Source organism: Amblyraja radiata, chromosome 1 (genome assembly GCF_010909765.2).
Source record: "Amblyraja radiata isolate CabotCenter1 chromosome 1, sAmbRad1.1.pri, whole genome shotgun sequence".
Taxonomy (NCBI): Eukaryota; Metazoa; Chordata; class Chondrichthyes; order Rajiformes; family Rajidae; genus Amblyraja; species Amblyraja radiata.
This window is the reverse complement of record NC_045956.1, coordinates 101,656,721-101,679,150: the sequence shown is the minus strand read 5'-3', so window position 1 is coordinate 101,679,150 and position 22,430 is coordinate 101,656,721. Positions and strand designations below refer to the sequence as shown.

Below are 22,430 nucleotides of genomic sequence, written 5' to 3'. Positions count from 1 at the left end.
AAGTCAGCGACCCTCGTTCACTAGCACTATCCTACATACCAAGGACAATTTACAATTTTTTTAACAAAGCCAATTATCTTTGGTGATTGGGAGGAAACCAGAGCACCCGGGTAAAATCCACGCAGTCACAGGAGAATGTACAAACTTCATACAGACAGCATCCATAGTCAGGATCGAACCGGGGTCTCTACCACTGCGCCACCGAGCCGCCCCCTATTCATCACTGTAAAGGGCCAGCAACTGAAGGCTTGTCAGTTTAAATCCCTAAACTGTGAAATTAAATACAAATAATATGATGATATGACCTGGTTCTGCATTGGATTTTTTAAAGTTCACAAATTTCCTTTGTGTAAGCCATCCACTGTTATTCAAATACAGTTAATTAAGAACAGAATGAATATAAATATAGAAGCAAAAGTAGGCCATTTGACCCTTTGAGTGTGCGTTGCCATTCAAGATTATGGCTGACCTTCTGCCTGAATCCCCTTCCCTGCCCTTAATTATCCAAAAATCTATCAATCTCAGTCTTGAATGACCTTAGTGACTGAGCCTCCACAACATTCCAATGTAGAGAATTCCAAACATTCATGGCCCACTGCATAGAAATCTGTTTCTTTGTCTCGGTCCTAATTGTTTTACCCCATACTCTGAGATTGTGACTGCTGGTTCTTGAATCCCCAGCCATGGGAAACATCTTTACTGCATCCAACATGTTGACCCTTGTAAGAAACTTTCAAATTTCAATGAGCTCCCCTTTGATTCTTGTGAACCCAAGAGAATGCAGATCTAGTTTACTTGCTCTCCAAGCAAATTGAATTTAATCTAGTTCAAAACTATCCACAATACTCCACAGTGCTGTTTTACCAAGACTCCATATAATTGCAGTAAAACAATTCTACTTCAGCATTTAAATCTTCTGGAACTGAAAACCAACATTACATTTGCCTTCCGAATAGCTTGGTGCAATTTTGTTTTGCTGTCAGTGATGTATGTGCAAGAACAACTAGGTTCCATTGAACATCAAAGTTACCCAATTTGCCACCATGTTTAAAAACATTGTATTTCTATATTGAGCACAAGTGGACACATCATTTTTCCACATAATATTGCCACACTATCCCCACAAACCTTCATTGCATCCTTTTCTATAATCATAATGCAATGCTAGCATTTATTTCAAGAGTGCTTGTATACAAAAACAAGGGTGTAATGCTGAGGCTCTATAAGGCGCTGGTTAGGCCGCATTTGAAATATTGTGAGCAATTTTGGGCACCATATCTGAGGAGGGATGTGCTGGCTATGGAGAGGGTCCAGAGGAGGTTTACAAGAATGATCCCAGGAATGAGTAGGTTAACATATGATAAGCATTTTACAGCACTGGGCCTGTACTCGCTGGAGTTTAGAAGAATGAGGGTGGACATACAGAATAGTGAAAGGCTTGGATAGAGTGGATGTGGAGAGGATGTTTGCACTAGTAGGAGAGTCCAGAACTAGAGCCTCAGAATTAAGCGACATTCTTTTAGGAAGGAGATGAGGAGGAATTTCTTTAGTCAGAGGGTGGTGAAACTGTGGAATTCTTCGCCACAGAAGGCCGTGGAGGCCAAGTCAGTGGATACATTTAAGGCAGAGATAGGAAGATTCTTGATTAGTACAGGTGTCACAGGTTATGGGGCGAAGACAGGAGAATGTGGTTAAGAGAGATAGCTCATCCATGATTAGACCTGATGACCCAACGGCCTAATTCTGCTCCTATCACATGATTTTATGATAATCCCACCTAGTTTTGCATTCCAGGCAAATTATTGACACAGATTACAAGCAACTGGGACCAATCTTCATGATATTTAATTGGAGATAATTTCTTCTGTCAGCCACAGATGGGTCACTAACATTGGCAGCACGTTCCAGGTACTCACCACCCTCTGTAAAATATTTGCCCCACACATTTCCTTTAAACTTTGTCTCTCTCACCTGCCCTCTAGTATTTGATGTTTCCATCTTGGGAAAAAAGTTCTGACCGTCTACGCTATATGTTTATGCGTCTCATATTTTAATAGTCTTCTATTAAGTCTCACTGAAACCTCCAGTGTTCCAGAGAAAATAATCCAAGTCTGTCCAATCACTCCATGTAGCTAATACCCCCAAAATTCATGGATCATTTTTGGTAAGCCTCCACATCCTTCCTGTAATGGAGCAACTAGAACTGTGTGCAATACTCAAAATGCAGCCTAACCAAAGTCCTGTAAAGCTGCATCATGACTTCCTGACCCTTATACTCAATGCCCCGACCTATGAAAGCAAGTATACCATATGCCTTCTTTACCGCTCTATCTACTTGTATTGCCACTTCCAGGGAGTTATGGACTTGGACTCCAAGATCCCTCTGTAAATCAATGCTCTTAAGGGACATACCATTAATTGTATATTTTCCCCTAATATTTGACCTCCAATGGTGCAACCCCCCACACTTGCTCGAATTAAATTCTACCTACCATTTCTCCACCCATTTCTGCAGCTGATCAATATCCTTCTGTACACCTTGACAGCCTTTTTCACAGTCCACAACCCCAGCAATCTTGATGTAATCTGCAAACTTACTAACTAACCCATTTACATTTACATCCAAGTCATTTATATATATATATATATATATATATCACAAACATAAAGGTCCCTGCCGAACATCACTATTCACAGCCCCCCAGCATGAATATTGCCCTTCCACACAACCACCTGTCTTTTATCAATGAGCCAGTTCTGAATTTATACGACTAATTAACTTTAAATTCCGTGCATCTTAATCTTCTGGATCTGTCTATCATGGGGACTTTATAAAATGCTTAATTAAAATCCATGTAAAACCATCCATTGCCCTACACTCATCAATCACCTTCGTCACCTCCTAATAAAATTTAATTTAGTTAGTAAGACACAACCTGACATGCACAAAACCATGCTGACTGTCACCAATTAATCCATTTGCTTCCAAGTGGGATAAATCCTATCCCCAAAAAATCCTCTCCAATTCCTTCCCTACCACTGACTATAAGTCCCTGAATTTTCTCTACATCGCTTCTTAAATAAAGGAACCACATTAGCCAATCTCCAATCCTCTGGGTCCTTTCTATGTGGCCAGAGAAGAGGCAAAGGTCTTCGTTAAGGCTCCTGCAATGTCCTCTCTTGCCTCTCTCAATAACCTGGGATACATCCCATCAGGTTCTGGAAATGTATCCACCTTAATGTTCTTCATGAGCCCTAATATCTTGTCCATCTTAATCTCAAACTGCCCTTGCATTTCAGTAATCTCCACATTGATGTCACAGCCCTTAACTAATGGGTCGCCTATCACAATGGCTGTGTCCGACATTTCCCTTCCCAGCTTTACGTCAGAGCCAAATTTGAAACTGCAGATCGGACTGCTGCAGCTCTTCCCTGATCGGTGCTCCCCCAAAACAGTATCCAAAGGAGCATGGAGGGGAATGGCCCCGGGGGATTCCTGCATTCTCTGCCCACTCCTTTTCCTGGTGGTCACCCATACTCCTTTTCCTAGTGGTCACCCACACACCCATGCCTGTACCTTAGGCACTGTGACTCCTATCTATGACACTCACACGCCTAGATAATCCTGAGCTCATCCTACTACAGCTCCAGTTCCCTAAGGCAGTCTGTAAGGAGCTGCAGCTGAATGCACTTACTGCAGGTGTAGTCCTCAGGCAAACTGGAAATCCCTTGACTTTCTATGCTACCTGCCATCTCACAGATATGAAAGAATCCAGTAAGAATTACACGGAAAAACAGACTATACGGAAAAACAGACCATTATCCTTTTCTCAGCTCTCTAGCCGAAACTTCAAGTCAAAGCCTCAGTGTGCGAATTTGCAAATTTGTAGCTGGAGGAATAGGCACGGGTGAACCAGCATGTGCACTATGAAGCCCCTTGATGAATTGCCATTCAAGTTCTTGAACAAAATTATAGCACACGGAATTGGGATTGAGGATGCGGATTGATGATTAGTTAATGGACAGAATACAATAAAAATGCACAAATTATTTCCATGATGGGAAGTTGTGATGATGCCATGGCACAACTTATTTTGTGCTTTGGATGAGGGGACAAGTTTTCTGATGATAAAAAGCGGGGTTATTTGGGGTTATGATGCAGATGCAGATGCAGAGAGACTTTGTTAAAATGGATAGGCTGTGAATAATTGTGAAAATAAACAAAGGGACATAATGACTGGAATATAATGTGGAAAAATACAAGTTGATCCAGAAAAAAAAAATAGAAAGTCTCATTATTTTTGTGCAAATGATGAGTGCTTGGAAAACAATGGTATTCAGGGAGACGTGGGTGCTCTTGTACACTGATCACCCAGTTAACCTGCAGGTAGAGCCAACAATTGGGGTGGTCAAATAGGTTACCTTCATTGCAACCAAGTTTGAGACCCTCATGGAGATTATCAGATTTACTGTAAGTGTGTGCAGATCTAGTCTCCCTACCCAAGCAAATATATACTTGCAGAAGATAGGTGCAACAACTGTCTACAAGATTCATTACTGCCATTCAGAGTGGGATTGTTAATGAGGGGAGGTTATGCAACTGAGCCGATATTCTCAAGTATAGAAAAATGAGAGCATCTCTATAAACTGCTATGAACATTACAGATCCAGGGACAATGCTTCCACTGACAGAGGTATAAAACTGGGGACTGCAGTCTCAGACCACGAGGTTGGTCATTCAGCACTGAGATGAGGTGCAATTTCTTCCCTTAGAAGGTAGTGAATCTTTGCAATGCTCCACCGAATAGTGGTATAGAAGCTCAGTTGCCAAGTATAGTCAAGACATTTATAGTCCAGTGGACATTTGGATATTAAATCAGCCATTATCTAATTGTACAGTGAACGTTAACCTGGCACAATGGGTTTTTATTTGATTTCATCATTTAGTTTAAATGTTTAGATTGGTTTAAAGCATCTGCATTAACATTTTAAAAAGTAACTATTTTTGAAATCTGGTTTTATAATGTTGTTAGTCCTAAGTGATTCTCAGTGTTGGTCAAAGTCAAACTCCCAATTCAGCATAAGATGTCACCTAGGCACTGCTAGAAGATAATGGTCCAGAGCAGAGGCCACCAGTGAAATATGCCCCATTATAAACAAATATTACTCACAGAAGGATTAATACTAATTTCACTTTCTAAATGCTTCTTTCAGCTTACATCTAACAGCATGCATCAGTTCCGCAGCTTGTTTTTGAGACAGTGATTTGAGTTTCTGTTCAGATACTTTTCCCTGAGAAAGTTCTTGTAGTAGAGTTGTATCTAGAAAAAAAAAGGACATGGAAGATGCTTTAATAAAACTTTGTAAAACTGGTAATAAACATGAAAAAAAAGACTAAATTCTGTTCTCTCTGCCTGTCTTTGCAACATTGGTAAGACTTAAGGTGTGCAATGACATATTGGAGTCCAAGTTCATAGCTTACTGAAGGTGGCAGCACAAGTAGATAGGGTAGTAAAGAAGTACTTGCCTTCATTGCTAGGGGCATGGAACATAAAAGTCAGGAAGTCACGATGCAGCCCTGTAGGACTTCGGTTAAGCCACATCTGGAGTGATGCATGCAGTTCTGGTCACCCCATTACAGGAAAAAATGAGGAGGCTTTGGAGAGGGTGCAGAGGAGGTTCACCAGAATGCTGCCTGGATTAGATGGTTCAGATACAAGGAGAGGCTGGATAGACTTGGATTGTTTTCTCTGGAACATCGGAGGGACTTGATGGAAGTATATAAAATTATGAGAGGCGTAGATTGGGTAGATAGACTTTTTACCTCAGGGTACAAATGTCCAATACTACAGTGCATAGCTATGGAGGCAAGTTTAAGAGAGATGTGCAGGGCAAGTTTTTTTTTTTACACGGTGAGTGGTGCGAGCCTGGAACACACTGCCAGGGGTGGTGGTGGAGGCAGAAACGATAGTGGCATTCAACAGCCTTTTAGATAGGCACATGGAAGTGCAGGGAATAGAGGGATAGGGATCATGTGCATGCAGATGAGATCAGTTTAACTTGGCACCGTGGTCGGCACAAACATTTTGGGCCAAAAGGCACATTCCTGTGCTGTACTGTTCTATGTCTCTTGTTTAGATGTCTTGTACCTACAATCTGAAACAAGTCTAGAAAGCAGTCATTGTGCCTACATTCTAAAATATCTGCCAGCAGCATCAAAACCACTAATCCCTCCGTGGTCATGTTGCTACTGAACAAATCCAGATCCTCAATGGTAAAGCCTGCATGGCTGCTAAACCTCATGTAATATAATGGCATCACATGACAGTCCAGAAGCCTGTCCACAGAATGACCAAGAAAACCTTTGGCCCAGGATTTGCTAGTGGTCAAAGGCTTTGATTACTTCCAAATGTTCTACCTGTAATTTTAACTCAAATTTTAAAACACTGAGGCCTGCAATAAAATTAGGCACCGTAGGCAAGTCTGTTTTTGATTAAAAAAGACAATTCAAATATGCCACAGAAGTGAAAGAATTGTTCCAGATCTAATGGATCGATTGTTGCAATTACTCAACATTAACTAAATTGTAATGAGGTGGTTCTATCAAGACAATCTGTGAGGGCGTTTTTCTGCATCCTATGATTCATGCTTTTTTTCATTTTCTCTCCAGTCCAATAGATTGCCTTTGTAACTGGAGGTAGATTTTAAACCATCACTGTGGGCAATTCTTCAAGCCCATTCAATAGCATTGTCACCTATTTTTTTCCAAATATTTTTGTTGTATAGTAGTTCTAGTTGACTGTGTAAGAAGTATAATAAAGGACAAAATACTTTTTCACAAAGAAGCAACTGAGTTGTCGGCACCAGTCATCAGATTCATCTACATACTGGTCACTTTCACCAGGTACTTTCTTCCTGATTTCAAGGGACGCTATGCCAAATGGTGCATACAGTCAGGGAACAGGATGGCTTCAAGACCGGCTGCTACGTTTCGGAAAGTACCATTAAGATTATTCCAATTTGTTTTTTATGACCTAGGCACCCTTAGCTAGTGAAGTATACTCAGCTGCAGAGTGCTAATGCAGCAGTGGGAAAGGGGGGGTTGTGCTCCCTGCTTAGAAATTACAACCCTGCATAGAATGGCATTCAGTATTTCCATTATCCTCTTGTTTTGAGCACACAGCCTGCACTGACCTCATGTCCCCGATTCCCTTGACTTCAACATGTCGCTTTCCTACTGGAGTACGCTCAATGACTGAACTTTCACAGCCCTCCCGGATAAAGAATTCCAAAGATTCACCACGTTCTGAATAAATTTTTTTTTTCTCATCTCAGTGCTGCATGGCCAACTCGTTATTTTGAGACTGAGCACCCTATAGTCGTGGAGACCCCAGGCTAGGAAAACTCTCCTATAGTGGACCCATGCTGACTAATAGTGTTTCATAATCAATAGCCAATTAAGGACAAAAGGACAAAGGACATTTATTGTCATGTGCACCAATTGGTGTAGTGAAATTTGAGTTGCCATTCAAGTAAAATGCATGTCAGATAGCACAAGAGCAGCAATATGGTGGTTTTGTGTTTCTTTTATGCAAGCCTTTGTAGTTATTGCAAATTTGATCGGTGGTTACATTTGATGGGACATCGAGTTTTATTACAGTCACGCAGCCTCTCAGTTATCTCTTTCCAAATATGTTCATCTTCTTTACTCCTATTTTATCCTCTAAGGTTTCTCCTAGAGTAAACCATGATTCAGCAAGGGGTCAAGTTGGGTATTCCTTTTTCATTTCGTGTATGGTTGTTAAATATGACATGCATCGACAGACACTTCACAGTTCTCAGAGTTTGGCAATTCTTTGCACAGGTAGGTAGGTGTGATGTTCCCAGATAATATCAACATTGTCCCAGAAGCTACCTTGTTACTTTCTTCAAGTTTATGCAATTGTGGAGAGTTATGAGAACACTTATAGGATAAATTGGATTTGGGCAATTGGTTCTCACATTTCTTTCTTGCGCCTTAATCTGACCTCTAGGTTAAATCCTCTTCAGCATTTGCTGTTAATTGACATGTTTGACAGTATGTGCAAAACCAGAATCAGTTTACTGGTTTGAGCCCAATGTTCTGCAATCGCTAATGCTTTTATTATTATAAGCCTATGGTGCATTGCAAAAATTGCATTTGCTGTTCCCAGGGCATCACCAAAGTTCTACATTTAAGGCTAAATTAGTCTACTTCAATGTTATTTTCACCTGGTCCAATACACATTTCAATTTACTTATCATTGCCTGTAAAAATTGCAGAACCATACTATCGTTATTTCTGCAACAACCTGTATCCCTTCAATGGTCAAGCTTGAATTATCAGGTCCTGTTTTTCTCCTGTAGGCACTTAATATTGTATTTCACAGATAATACTACCAGGATATTAGTTTTAGTCTTAGAGCATCGTTCAAGGTTAATAGAAAGGACTGACAGCGATGATGCTGATAAGAGCCCTTATTTATATGCTGATTGCGTTTTTGTTTGGACAGCGATATTTGAGAGTGTTTGGCATTTGGAGTGGTTGATAGATTTGGCCTTCCAGGAGGTGACCTCCCAGGAGTTGCCCAGGATGCACCGCGGGGAGGTATCTATCATGCATCCCAGATTCATACTAAAATGCTGAATCAAATCTCTTCCCTGGGGCAACTAAAATAATTTAGGATTTGGTTAGAACACAAGTACAAGGCTATACTTTGTTTGTTTCTGATCAACATGTTTAGAAATGTCCTCAAAGCTACTATCTTTCTGCTTCAATAAATTCATTGGAAAGCAACCCATAATTTATACACCTAAAAAGGGGAGGAAGGTTGTTACCCAAAAAGGGGAGGAAGGTTAAATTATAGAGACTGAGAGGAAACTGTTGGCCATTATAATACTATAATTGCTGGCATGCAGCCATTTCAGCCCTCCGTGATATCCTCTCTCTGCCCAGGTTTGTAGTTAGTACTGCTGCTGCTCAGCTGGCTGTATGTTTCCACGCAAGAATGCTAAGGGGAATATTTCATCCCTCTTCCTTCTGCGTACCTATTCACCAAGATCGCAAGAGGGAATTCAGTTTAATGAGGACTCGTTAAATGAGGACTCCTACTTACTTCCTTGAAATTGGTAATTCAGTTAAAACATATATATTGGTTAACTTTACCTCCACCCTTATTGTTCGCATTGGTGATAGAACCATTGGCGGAAAAAATTAGATCTGAACCTGAAATATATGGCTATAATACTGATACAACAATTAATAAAATTTCTTTATATGCAGATGATGTTTTGATTTATATTACAAAACCGGAAATTAGTATTCCCAACCTGCTAAACATTATAACTAAGTTTGGTGCATTTTCTGGGTATAGGATTAATTGGGATAAAAGCGAGATTATGCCAATAACAGGAATAAATCTAAATACATTACAACAATACCCATTAAAAGTAGTTACAGACAAACTTAAATATTTAGGGATTAACGTAACTAAAACTCATAACTCATTAATAAAATCCAACTATCCTCAACTATTAGATAAACTTAGAAAAAATATTTTATATTGGAAAACACTTCCTATATCCATGATTGGTAGAATAAGTGCCATAAAGATGGTATTTCTACCGCAGTTGTTATATTTGTTTCAGGCTATTCCTTTTTTTCTTCCGAAAACTTTTTTTAAAAAAATTGATAATATTGTCAATAGTTTTATTTGGGATTATAAAAATCACAGAATAAATAAAAAACATCTATGCAAAGCTAAGATAAATGGAGGATTAGCACTTCCAAACTTTTTATATTATTTTTGGGCTGTTCAGATTAAGAATATGAATTTCTGGTGGGTAAATATGGATCATGAACCGACATGGTTAAATATAGAAAAGGAGGACTGTCTACCTTTCAATGTAGGTTCGATAATTTTTGCACCAACGGAAGTACAAAAAAAATATTATAAAGACAACCTAATAATATATAATAATAGACGTATTTGGAAACAAATAGTTAAGACTCTACACTTGGATAATCTCTCATTTAGATTACCAATTATGAATAATCCATCGTTTAAACCTGCTATATTAGATGGGGGGTTTAAACAATGGGATGATTTAGGAATTACAAGGATAGAACACCTGTATAGAAAAGGAAAATTTCTTTTATTCCAGGAGTTACAAGATATTTATGGATTGTCTCCACAACATTTGTTTAGGTATTTACAAATTAGAGATTATATTAAATCCAATACACAAGATTATAAAAATAAAGAAGCAGGATTGTTAGACGAACTGTTTAATTTATATCCAAATATAGAAAAATTAATAGCCTATATATATAACATCATTTTGGATAAGGAGAATCCAATAACGGAAGTATATCGTCAAGCATGGGAAAATGAAATGGGATTGGCTATAACAAAAGAAAACTGGGAAGAAAGTCTACAACGAATACACCGGTGTTCATTAAACGCCAGACATATACTGATACAATTTAAAGTATTATATAGGTTACATTATTCGAAAACTAAATTAAATAGTATTTTTCCGAATCTCTCCGCTATTTGTGATAAGTGCAAGAAAGCAGAGGCAAATTTAATACATAGTTTCGTTACATGTCCTAAATTGAATTATTACTGGACAGAAATTTTTAAAGTTATTTCTGAAGTCATCAAAGTTAAATTGGACCCTAACCCAAAGCTAATAATATTTGGAATTCCGGATTTACATCTATCACTTACAGTAAATCAAAGAAATTTCTTTGATTACTGTTTGATAATTGGAAAAAAAATCATATTGAAATTTTGGAAGGGAACATTATCCCCCACAACCAAAATGTGGGCAACAGAGATGATGGAGACGTTACATCTGGAAAGAATTAGATTTGTCCTATTGGACAAGTATAATTCTTTTGAACAGATATGGTCTCCATATATACAGTATTTAGAGAAGTAGCTGTTCTTGGCAACACAGCTCGGCGTGCACCCTGCGGGATTTGGTGAGAATAATTCATTTTTATATTGGAATTAACATATATGTCTTTATTGATACTATCACTTGTAGTAGTGTTATTAATAATACATATTGTGGTTACTAAAAATTTTTTTTTTTTTTTTCGTTTCTCTTTTCTTTCTTATATATAATCAAATTATTATTTAATCACTCTCTTAATGATTTATAACTGTTCTATTCTTTCTCTATCATTATTTCTAAAAAAATAGTAGATAAGTATTACTAGTGTTTTACTTAATGCAAATTGAATTAATTTGATATAAAGTTGTTTGAAGCATTGTAATTGATTACCTTTAATAAAAAAATATATTAAAAATAAAAAAAGAAATAAAAAACTTTACCTCCACGTTCATTTAAGATAAATTCCACTGGATTGCTGACGCCCGATGCTGAACACTGAGGCACAAGCAGAATAACTTTAACCTTTTGTAAACGTGGATCTATAGGTTCAATGTCAGTGAATCTCTGGGGTATCAGCTTTATGTCTGTAAAATAATCAGAGAAGATATCGCTGAGGTGACTTTCACATGACCAAAGAGGTTACATTTTCTTTCTTTCATGTAATATCCTGTACCGTGCAATAGAAATTGAACGTTTATCCAGTTTTAACATTTTCTCTCAAGAAAGAATACCAAAGCCGAGAACTAGAATGCTTCCTTTTACAGTAGCCCAGCCATCAAATCCTCCCAAGAATAACATTATTTTACTTTCTCTACATTGTTCATCTGTGTCTCAAACTTAATTCCAATTATAGCAGTTCAATTCAGTTTTACCACCTCCACATAACTTTTGCAAAAGTTTTGACTATAGGTTCCACTCTAAACATGAATTTATTGTACGAGACTAATTATTTCAAATACAGTTTTTACAGCAGCACATTTCCTGCTTAAAACATTGACTTGAACATAGCCAGAGATTCAGCTTGTACCCAACTGACTAAACAGCCCCAGAATTGTATGTTCAACATACTTCATTTTGACTGCAAACATTTCAATCATGTTCTGCATATTTTCTCAATTGGAAAAGTGGTTAACATGAAATAAGTATTGCCAAAAAGGGCAGCACAGTGGTGCAGCGGTAGAGTTGCTGCCTTACATCGCAAGAGACCCAGGTTCGATCCCGAATAAGTGTGCTGTCTGTACAGAGTTTGTACGTTCTCCCCATGGGTTTTCTCCGAGGTCTTTGGTTTCCTCCCACACTCCAAAGACGTATAGGTTTGTAGGTTAATTGGCTTGGTATAAATGTAAATCGTCCCTAGTGTGTGTAGGATAGTGTTAATGTGCAGGTCTGGTCGGGCCAAAGGCCTGTTTCTGCACTGTAATTCTAAACTAAAAATAATTTATATATTTTTACATTTTACTGTGCAGGCCCACAGTATTACTAGAAAATTGGTGAAAAGACAAAAAGGAAGAGGAACATTACATATATCATTTTCAGATAGGCCGTTACTAGGTGCTAGAAGGATCAGTTATTTTATGCACCATATTAATAACCTAATGAGATGAAAGGACCGAGTGTGACCTATCCAACTTTGCTGACTAGTTAAAGCCAGTTGGGAGAATAAGTTGTGTGAAGGACACAAAGAATATAGGATGATAAATAAGTTAAATGAGTGGACAGGAAAGGAGCAGATGGAGAATAATATGGAAAATGCAATATTATTCTATTTGGTTAGATGAATGAAAATAAATATTTGTTTTAATTAGAAAATGTTGGTATACGAGGACTTGGGTGAGCTGGTTAACAAATTGCAGAAAATAACATTCAGGTACAGCAAACCATTATGAAGGCAAATTGTTTGACCATTACAAAAGGTGGAACACAATCTTAAGTCTTGATGCAGTTAATGCAGTTATTCGGGGTTTTGGAGAAACCTAGAGTTCAATAGGCATTTTTTATCTGCATCCACGCAAAGATATTCTTGCCTTGGAGAAAATACCACATGGGTATAGACTAGTTGGGGAAGATGCTTGAATCAATTATTAAAGATGTTATAGCAGCGCATTTGGAAAGCAGTGACAGGATCAGTCAAAGTCAGCATGGATTTATGATGGGGAAATCATGTTTAACTAATCTACAGGAATTTGAGAATGTAACAAGTAGAATGGATAAGGGAGAACCAGTGGATGTGGTGTATCTGGACTTTCAAAAAGCCTTTGACAAGGTCCCACGCAAGAGATTAGTGTGCAAAATTAGAGCACATGGTATTAGGGGTAGCGTATTGACATGGATAGAGAACTGGTTGGCAGACAGGAAACAAAGAGTAAGAATTAACGGATCCTTTTCAGAATGGCAGGCAATGACTGGTGGGTGCCGCAAAGCTCGGTGCTGGGAGCCAAGTTATTTACAATATATATTAACGATTTAGACGAGGGAAATAAATGTGACATCTCCAAGTTTGCGGATGACACAAAGCTGGGAGGCAGTGTGAGCTGCGATGAGGATGCTATGAGGCTGCAGGGTGACTTGGATAGGTTGGGTGAGTGGGCAGATGCAGTATAATGTGGATGAATGTGAGATTATCCACATTGGTGGCAAGAACTGGAAGTCAGATTATTATCTGAATGGTGTCAGATTAGGAAAAGGGGAGGTGCAAAAAGACCTGGGACTGCTTGTACATCAGTCACTGAAAGTAAGCATGCAGGTACAGCAGGCAGTGAAGAAAGCTAATGGCATGTTGGCCTTCATTGTGAGAGGATGAGAGTTTAGGAGCAAGGAGGTCCCACTGCAGATATACAGGGTCCTGCTGAGACCGCACCTGGAGTATTATGTGCAACTTTAGTCTCCTAATTTGAGGAAGAAAATTATTGCTATTGAGAGAGTGCAGCGTAGGTTCACCAGGTTAATTCCCGGGATGATGGGACTGACATATGATGAAAGAATGGATCGACTGAGCTTGTATTCACTGGAATTTAGAAGAATGAGAGGCGATCTTATAGAAACATAAAATTCTTAAAGGATTGGACAGGCTAAAACCAGGGTTCACAATTTAAGAATATGGGGTAGACCATTTAGGACTGAGATGAGGAAAAATGTATTCACCCAGAGAGTCGTGAATCTGGAGAATTCTCTGCCACAGAAGGCAATGGAGGCTAATTCTCTGGATGTTTTCAAGAGAGTTAGATTTAGCTCTTAGGACTTAAGAAATCAAGAGATATGGGGAAAAAGCATGAACGGGGTACTGATTTAAGATGATCAGCTATGATCATATTGAATGGCGGTGTTGGCTTGAAGGGCCGAATAGCCTACCCCTGCATCTATTTTTCAATGCTTCTATGGTACGTTACATTTGATACCTGGAAAGAGGTTGTCGTCTTGTGTGCCGAGAATGAATAAAACCATCTACAATTCTTGGAATTTCACTATATTATATCAGATTTGGCAGGGGAGGTGAAAGTAGTTACTTTTTATGTGGAGCAAATAAAAAACAGGACATGAATTTAGGTTAAAAAAAGAAGAAATAAGCGCAGGAATAAGCCACATGGTCCCTTGAATCTGCTCCTCCAGTCAATAAGATCTAGGCCTCAGTTCTACCTTGCTGCCTTGATCCATGTCTCACTTCTCGTGTGGTAAGTGAGGTCAGAAATCTCAGACCAAAAATGAAGGACTGCACAATCTATTCCTGCTTCCATTTTAAATCATTCAACTGAAAAGCAATAATTAATCTTTGCTTTACTTAATGCTCTTCAACTTATTGAAATTTCAAATATTTTTGTTGTTCAACTTGTATGCCATCATTAGACAATCAATAGATGCCATTTTCATTAAAATATTTATTTCAAGTCTTTAAATATTTTTCAATTGAAGCCAAAATATCTGCTACAATTGAAATGGATGCATATCCAGTGCCCTCCATAATGTTTGGGACAGACCCATCCTTATTTATTTGCCTCTGTACTCCACAATTTGAGATTTGTAATAGAAAAAAAATCACATGTGGTTAAAGTACACACTGTCAGATTTTAATAAAGGCCATTTTTATACATTTTGGTTTCACCATGTAGAAATTACAGCAGTATTTATACATAATCCCCCCATTTCAGGGCACCATAAAGTTTGGGACACAGCAATGTCATGTAAATGAAAGTAGTCCTGTTTAGTATTTTGTTGCATATCCTTTGCATGCAATGACTGCTTGAAGTCTGTGATTCATGGACATCACCACCAGTTGCTGGGTGTCTTCTCTGGTGATGCTCTGCCAGGCCAGTATAGCAGCCATCTTATAGGCCAGTATAGTAGGCAGGCCAGTATAATAGCCCCCAAAGCAAGCGTATGCTTGCTTTGGGGGCTAGTCCCCTTCAGTTTTCTCTTCAGCATATAAAAGGCATGCTCAATTGGGTTCAGATCGGCCACTCAAGAATTTACCATTTTTAGCTTTGAGAAACTCCTTTGGTGCTTTAGCACTATGTTTGGGATCATTGTTATTCTGTAGAGTAAACAGTTGGCCAGTGAGTTTTGAGGCATTTGTTTGAACTTGATCAGATAGGATGTAAGTAAGTAAGTACATTTTATTTATATAGCACTCGCGTTGAAATAAATCAAAATAAATCAAAATGAAAGCTGGGGTTCCGTCCGGTCCCGACAGGAAACGCCGCTCCAGTCCGATGGAAGGCCACGAGGAAGGGGCGAAGAAGCAGCTCGGAGGGAAGCCGCCACTCTGACCAGGTAGGGACTAGGAAATAAAGTTTCCATCTTCCCCTCCCCCCACATAAAAGAAGACCTCCAACAAACATTTTGTTTTTAACAGGACTAAAAATAAAAATAAAAGGGTGAAAGGATGGACTGCAGGCAGAGCAGCCATACACAACGGTGCCCCACTCCTGCAGTCCGCCATCTTTTCTATGTCTATATACTTCAGAACTCATTATTACTACCATCGGCAGTTGCATGATCTATGAAGTGATAAACTTCGTGTTAACCTTCAGCAGCCAGACATGCACAGGCCATAACACCCCCACCATCGTATTTCACAGATGAGGTGGTATGCTTTGGATCTTAGGCAGTTCCTTCTCTGCTCCATACTTTGCTCTTGCCATCACTCTGATATGTTAATCTTCGTGTCATCTGTCCACAAGACCTTTTTACAGAACTGTAGGAGCTCTTTTAAGTACTTCTTGGCAAACTGTAACCTGGCCATCCTATTTTTGCGGCTAACCAGTGGTTTGCATCTTGCAATGTAGCCTCTGTATTTCTGTTCATGAAGTCTTCTGCAGGCAGTGGTCATTGACAAATCCACACCTGACCCCTGAAGAGTGTTTGTGATCTGTCGGGCAGGTGTTTGGGGATTTTTCTTTATTATAGAGAGAATTCTTCTGTCATCAGCTGTGGAGGTCTTCCTTGGCCTGCCAGTCCCTTTGTGATTAGTAAACTCACCAGTGCTATCTTTCTTCTTAATGATGTTCCAAACAGTTGATTTTGGTAAGCCTAAGGTTTGGCTGATGTCTCTAACAGTTTTATTCTTGGTTCTCAGTCTCATAATGGCTTCTTTGATTTTCATTGCCACAACTTTTGTCCTCATGTTGATAAACCGTAATAAAAGTTTCCAAAGGTGATGGAAAGACGAGGAAAGACTAGGTGCTGAGAGCTCTCTTATACCTGCAATAAGGAGGCATTTAAACACACCCGAGCAATTACAAACACGTGTGAAGCCATGTGTTCAAAACATTATGGTGCCCTGAAATGGGGGGACTATGTATAAACACTGCTGTAATTTCTAAATGGTGAAACCAAAATGTATAAAAATGGCCTTTAATAAAATCTGACAATGTGCACTTTAACCACATGTGATTTTTTCTATTACAAACCTCAAATTGTGGAGTACAGAGGCAAATAAATAAATGATGGGTCTTTGTCCCAAATATTATGGAGGGCACTGTACTAGAAGTAAATGTAGGTCTGTAATTGTACTTGAATTTAACATCCACTTTGTTATTCATCATGCAAACATTTGAAATCAACTTTTGACATGTGATTATTGGTAAAATATATTGTTTGATGCAGAGAAGCACAGGATACTCTGTGCTGTGTCTTGGCTTATTGAAGGAAAGGTTATAGTTATCTACTGTGCCCGAAGCCCAAAGGCTCCATGCATTTAGAAAAGGTCTATTTGCGATTTCCCACCATTGTTAAGAAAATAAATTGGAATGGGATAATTGTGTCAGTGAGAGATTTCAATTGAAAAGGGTGGGGGGGGGGGGGGGGGTGCAGATGATTTCAGAGGGAGAATTTGAAAAAATGAGGGTATTGATATCAATTAAAGATGATCAATATCAATGAAGAGCTGAAGACATTAGTCAGAAGTCAGCAATCCAGGTCATTTGAAGTCCTTTAATCAACAGCAAAGCAAGCCTCAGCTCTCATGTTAAGGTCTACATCACTGTCCTCTTGGGTCTTGGAAGTACTGTTGTAGTTTACAAAAGAGCATCAAATGAGCATTCCACAAGTTTGACATCCCAGTATATTCCCAACTGCATCCATAGACTTGCTACAATTTCAACTCAGTGTGCTGCAAGTGCTGAACAAGGTCTCTGTGTGCAAAGTTCAGGCACCCCTCTTCGGTGATTTACAATTACATTTTCATGGTTACATATGACCTCTGATCTGTAAACTAAAGAGAATGCAAATAATGAAGAGTTAAACACGTACTTTTACAGCCCATTTTTTCAAACAGGTTCCTTAGGTCATTTTGTTCTATTTCTGACTTCACCCCACAAACATAGAGTTTTGACAAGTTCTGATTAATTAGAGTAGACATGTGGGCAATAGTGAGCCGTGAGCCTGCATTTGTAATAACAATATCGTCATCCATGTTCATTAAGACCTTTACAGAATGTGGGGCGAGACTTCGACCTTTATCCTAGAGAATAAAAATGGAAATAGACCATTACTGTGATTTATATCAAAATAACAGGATAAAAATAAACATTTTCCAGTTCAAATATAGATTTAAAAATTAAGCAAATATTAAATTACTTTTTGATGTATCTTCAATTCTTCATCCTACCTGGATGATCATCTTGTGACTTGTAACAAGTTCCATGTCATTAAGCTTAGATGTTAGCTGAGTTGGAAAAAGTAACACATCTTGACAATGTCGATCCTCGCAAAATGACAGACCCTCAAGTTCACCAGCACATTTCACCTTTGTAAAGCCTTTGCTCTCCAATAAACTAGTAACATCTTCAACGCTGTCCAATCACAATACAAAATAGTCAGAATCAAAAGTTTATAAAGTCGAATGCACACCTATCTCTCAAGATATGGTTTAGTTTAGTTTATTGTCATGTGTGCCAAGGTACTGTGAAAAGCTTTCTTGTGCATGCTATCTAGCCAGCAGAATGACTAAACATGATTACAATCAAACAGTCCACAGTGTACAGAAACAGACTAAAGGGAATAATGTTTAGTGCAAGATAAAGTCCAGAAACGTCCGATTGAAGATCGTCCAACCGTCTCCAGTGAGATAGATGGTAGCTCAGAACCGCTCTCTAGTTGGTGATAGGACAGTTCAGTTGCCTGATAACAGCTGGGAAGAAACTGTCCCTGAATCCGCAGGTATGTGTTTTCACACATGTTTTCAGTACCTATTGCCTGATGGAGAAGGGAGAAGAGGGAGTGCCCATGGACTCGTCCTTGATTATTCTGGTGGCCTAGCAGAGGCAGTGTGAAGTGTAGATGGAGTCAATGAAGGGAGGTTGGTTTGCGTGATGGTCTGAGCTGCGTCCATGATTCTCTGCAATTTCTTGGGTTCTTGGATGGAGCCATTCACAAACCATGCTGTCATGCATGTGATGCTTTCTATATGGGAGGCTAGAGATATGATTTTATATTTGGGCATATCCAAGGTGGTCTTACCACAAGGTGTATAATAACTATAACCTTATTGCATGTCCGACAAATCTTGGCACTCAGGGTGCCTCTGGAAAATTACCATTCAGTAGTCATCTAATGACCATCAACTATCAGCACTTATTGCTAACATCAACACATTTTGATGGATAGTAGGGCAGCATGTATAGTCTCCTATTAATTTACCATCAGTAAAACAAATATCTTCACAAGTATAATAATATGTAAATAACGTTATTATTAATTACCTGGTCTTTAATACATTTACCCAGGCATATAGTGGCAAAGAACAAGCTCTTTTTTCTTGATTTCTCACAGATTCAGGAAGAATTAAGTGAAGGGATACGGCATCATTTTTAATTCGACACCGAGCAAGTGCAGCGGCAAGTTTTGTTTTACAACTATAAAAGGAAAGCATCAATATGTTTATTTTTAAATAAATAAGAGAACTAGTTTTTCTCAAACGGATTACAATGTATTAATTTACAGACATATGCAGCTCCTCCAGGTGCACATTAAGAGTTACTCACCTGCATGCTTATTAAATTTAAATTTAATAACCACAAATTCCATTCAATTTTTTATTTCAAAATGAAAACTTACAGGTCACTGTGCGGTTGGTAAGTTCCACATCCCAATGCTTCTACTGTATTTTCTTCACTTGTACCTTTTGAGCCTCTCCTACAATACTCCATATCTTCACATGTATAATTTATGGGCAATTTATGTTTTTATGTTTGTGTGAGTTATGTGCCTGCGATTCTGCTGCACTAGACAATCATTGTACCTACATCTACCCATACCTGTGCAAAGGACAATAAATTCAATTTGACCAGATTTTTTTCAACTTTAGAAAAGTGTTCCATGGAAAGTAGAGCCCCGCTTCCTTCATTTTGTAGGGTCAATTTCTTCCATAACATTTCTGGTTCACCAGTAAATCATCTCCAATGCTCTCCATCTCCATCTCCAATGCTCATCCTTTCAATGTCCCTCTGAAAATCAGAAATTGCAGTATCTCTCTTTCGACTCTCCCATCTTAACCATTAGGAGCTTCAAACATATTTTCCAAGGAAAACTAAAACTTTTTTACATTTTCTACATTTCTTGTTTACAAGGCAGGCTCCCCTTTAACGGGGAGACTTAAAGAAAATTGGTCATATATTTATGAACCAGTCCAGTCATGCTACCCAATTTTCAGTTACCCTATATACAAATATAATCTCTGTCCCTTTATCACATTGAAGACTTTGATCTCCCACACTTTCCAATACAAGTAGAAGAAACACCACTTCAATGTTTCAAATAGGCATGTTTAAGCCTTCAGGGCTCAAGAGTTCAACAACTTTAGATAAAATTCTGCCATTCACAAATACCCACCTAATTGCCCAGTTTTTTTTTGTTTCTTTGCTTTTCCCCAATATCATTCCCCTTTGCACTGTACTGTCATCTTTATACCATACAATCTCTTCTGCACTTTGACCTATCTCAGATCATACCTATTTTTATTTTCTTCCCCTCTCTCTTTGTATTTGTAAATGTCAGTACTCCCCAGTAAACAATCTCTCTACTCTCCAGTTCTCACATAACATTATTGACTAAATGTTCCTGGTGCATTGTATTATTTATTTCCCTCAAGTTCTTCCACTTCCCTGCCTGCCCCACCTTGGTAATTTATTCAAATCCGTTTCTTCATTTGTCTTAATCTGACCTACTGTGCTCGCGAGCTGATACATCGTTCATGGTATAACCTTCCTCTCCCTCCTGGCTCTTCCCCTTTCGAATATCTCCATATACCTCTCATGCCACCTTTCTCTTTTAAAAGTCCAGAATTTTTCCACACATTAAATGGTCAAAGGCGCACGAATAATGTTTGGCCCTTTAAGTTACAATTTTGTTAGCTTAATATAAAGCAATGTTATTTTACCGAATTAAAAATAAACCATGTCACATAAAATATTACACCTTATAAACATTACAAACAGTTCACATTATCAACTCAATCAAGATCATCAATGATCTTAGTCTATATGGTTAACTGCAAATAAAGTGGTTTCTAATTGACATTTTCACAAACAATATAGCAATATTCAAAAGTTACATATTTTATACATTACAAAACCAGTTTTTTGAAATCTCCCAGCAGAATTTTGGCCCCAATTTCATAACATACAGTTCAAAATTAATTAATTTCTATGGACAGCTCATCTGTAGATTGTGGTTTTAGGGTTTTATATTAAAAAAACAAAGTTGCATTTAACACAGCTAGAACTCTGCTCCATAAGCTGGCCATCTCCCCGAGTACTTTAGACATAGGTTCTTTGTTTGTAGCAACCGGATGCCCTTTGTTGTCTAAAACAAGTTAATAATACACAAAGTTGAAAGAATATTTGTGGTTCCAACTTTTTTCAGCAATAAAGTGGTACAGCTGGTGGAGATGCTTCCTCACAGCTCCAGCAACCACAGTTCAATTCGGACTTCCGGTGCTATCTGCTTACACATTTACTATGGGACTACGTGGAGTTTTTTTTCTGCATCCTCCATGGAAAGGTTGCTTTTGTGTGCTGGCGAGTGACAGAATCAGAGGAGAGTTGATTACAATATGGAGTGAATAAAATAGTTTAATGTAGTATTGGTGTAAATGAATGCTTGGTGGTGGGCATGGAACTGGTCGGCAAAATGGTCCGTTTCCATGCTATATCATTAAATGACACACTAAAAATCCACGCTATACTGTAGAATATTAAAGTCTACAATACTGGTTTAGGAAATCTTCAGGGAAGATATTTTTGAAATATCCTTTTTGTGTAATTTAAAGAATAATGGGTACATATTCATAAGTGGCAACACAGCTCCTGCAGTGATAGAATCCCACACTATCCATTGTTTCAACCACACAGCAAGTCTCCTTACAATAAGCGTAAAATGTAATATATAATCCTGATTACTAATTCTGCGAAATAAAAACATTACCAATGTTCAGTTTACATACTTCCAAAGGCACTTCTCTACTTCTCTAACTTCAGGTATTACAGCCTCTATGTCAGAGATGTTTCGCGGCAGGAATTTACGATTTTGGTAATCATACAGCATAACAAGCACCAGACTCGTTGAATCAACAGACTGGGGGAAGAGGGGAAAGAAAAAGACCAAAACTTAATAGCAATTCATACTAAACAGAAATTAAACCAGTATTTCATATGATTGTCTTCTAGTTAGTTAAATTCAAAAGATATAATATTCAGCTATTGGGATGTTCATACGCCACAAAAATACACAAATTATATATACATTTAAACGTTACAACCTTTGAAGCAATGATTGCTTTCCATACCCCTTGCAAAAAAACGGACACATTGGCAACCAAGTAACTAATTAGTGGATATATCTTTCTGTTACGACTGTCATCATAAATACTGTACTTGAGATGCTATGGGTCGGTATGACTATCATCGTGAAATCAATAACAAAGCTTGAAGTAAAATGAAAATAAGATGGCTGTGCTAAAATATCAATGACAAAAGTGGCAAACTTACTTCAATATATAATAAAAAGGAACTGCA

At 38.3% G+C, this 22,430-nt stretch overlaps 1 protein-coding gene across 3 annotated transcripts in view; it reads right to left on the bottom strand.

Annotated features, from left to right (window-relative positions):
- Positions 1–22,430, bottom strand: part of nsun7 (NOP2/Sun RNA methyltransferase family member 7) — a 96,511-nt gene that overhangs the window by 31,141 nt on the left and 42,940 nt on the right. For all 3 annotated transcript variants that reach the window (XM_033027708.1, XM_033027692.1, XM_033027701.1), the window contains 6 exons: positions 21,860–21,990; positions 19,119–19,271; positions 18,026–18,209; positions 17,668–17,878; positions 11,364–11,507; positions 5,220–5,321 (listed from right to left, as the gene is read on the bottom strand). In XM_033027708.1, the coding sequence (XP_032883599.1) occupies positions 5,220–5,321; positions 11,364–11,507; positions 17,668–17,878; positions 18,026–18,209; positions 19,119–19,271; positions 21,860–21,990 (925 nt within the window). The remainder of the gene's footprint in view (positions 1–5,219; positions 5,322–11,363; positions 11,508–17,667; positions 17,879–18,025; positions 18,210–19,118; positions 19,272–21,859; positions 21,991–22,430) is intronic.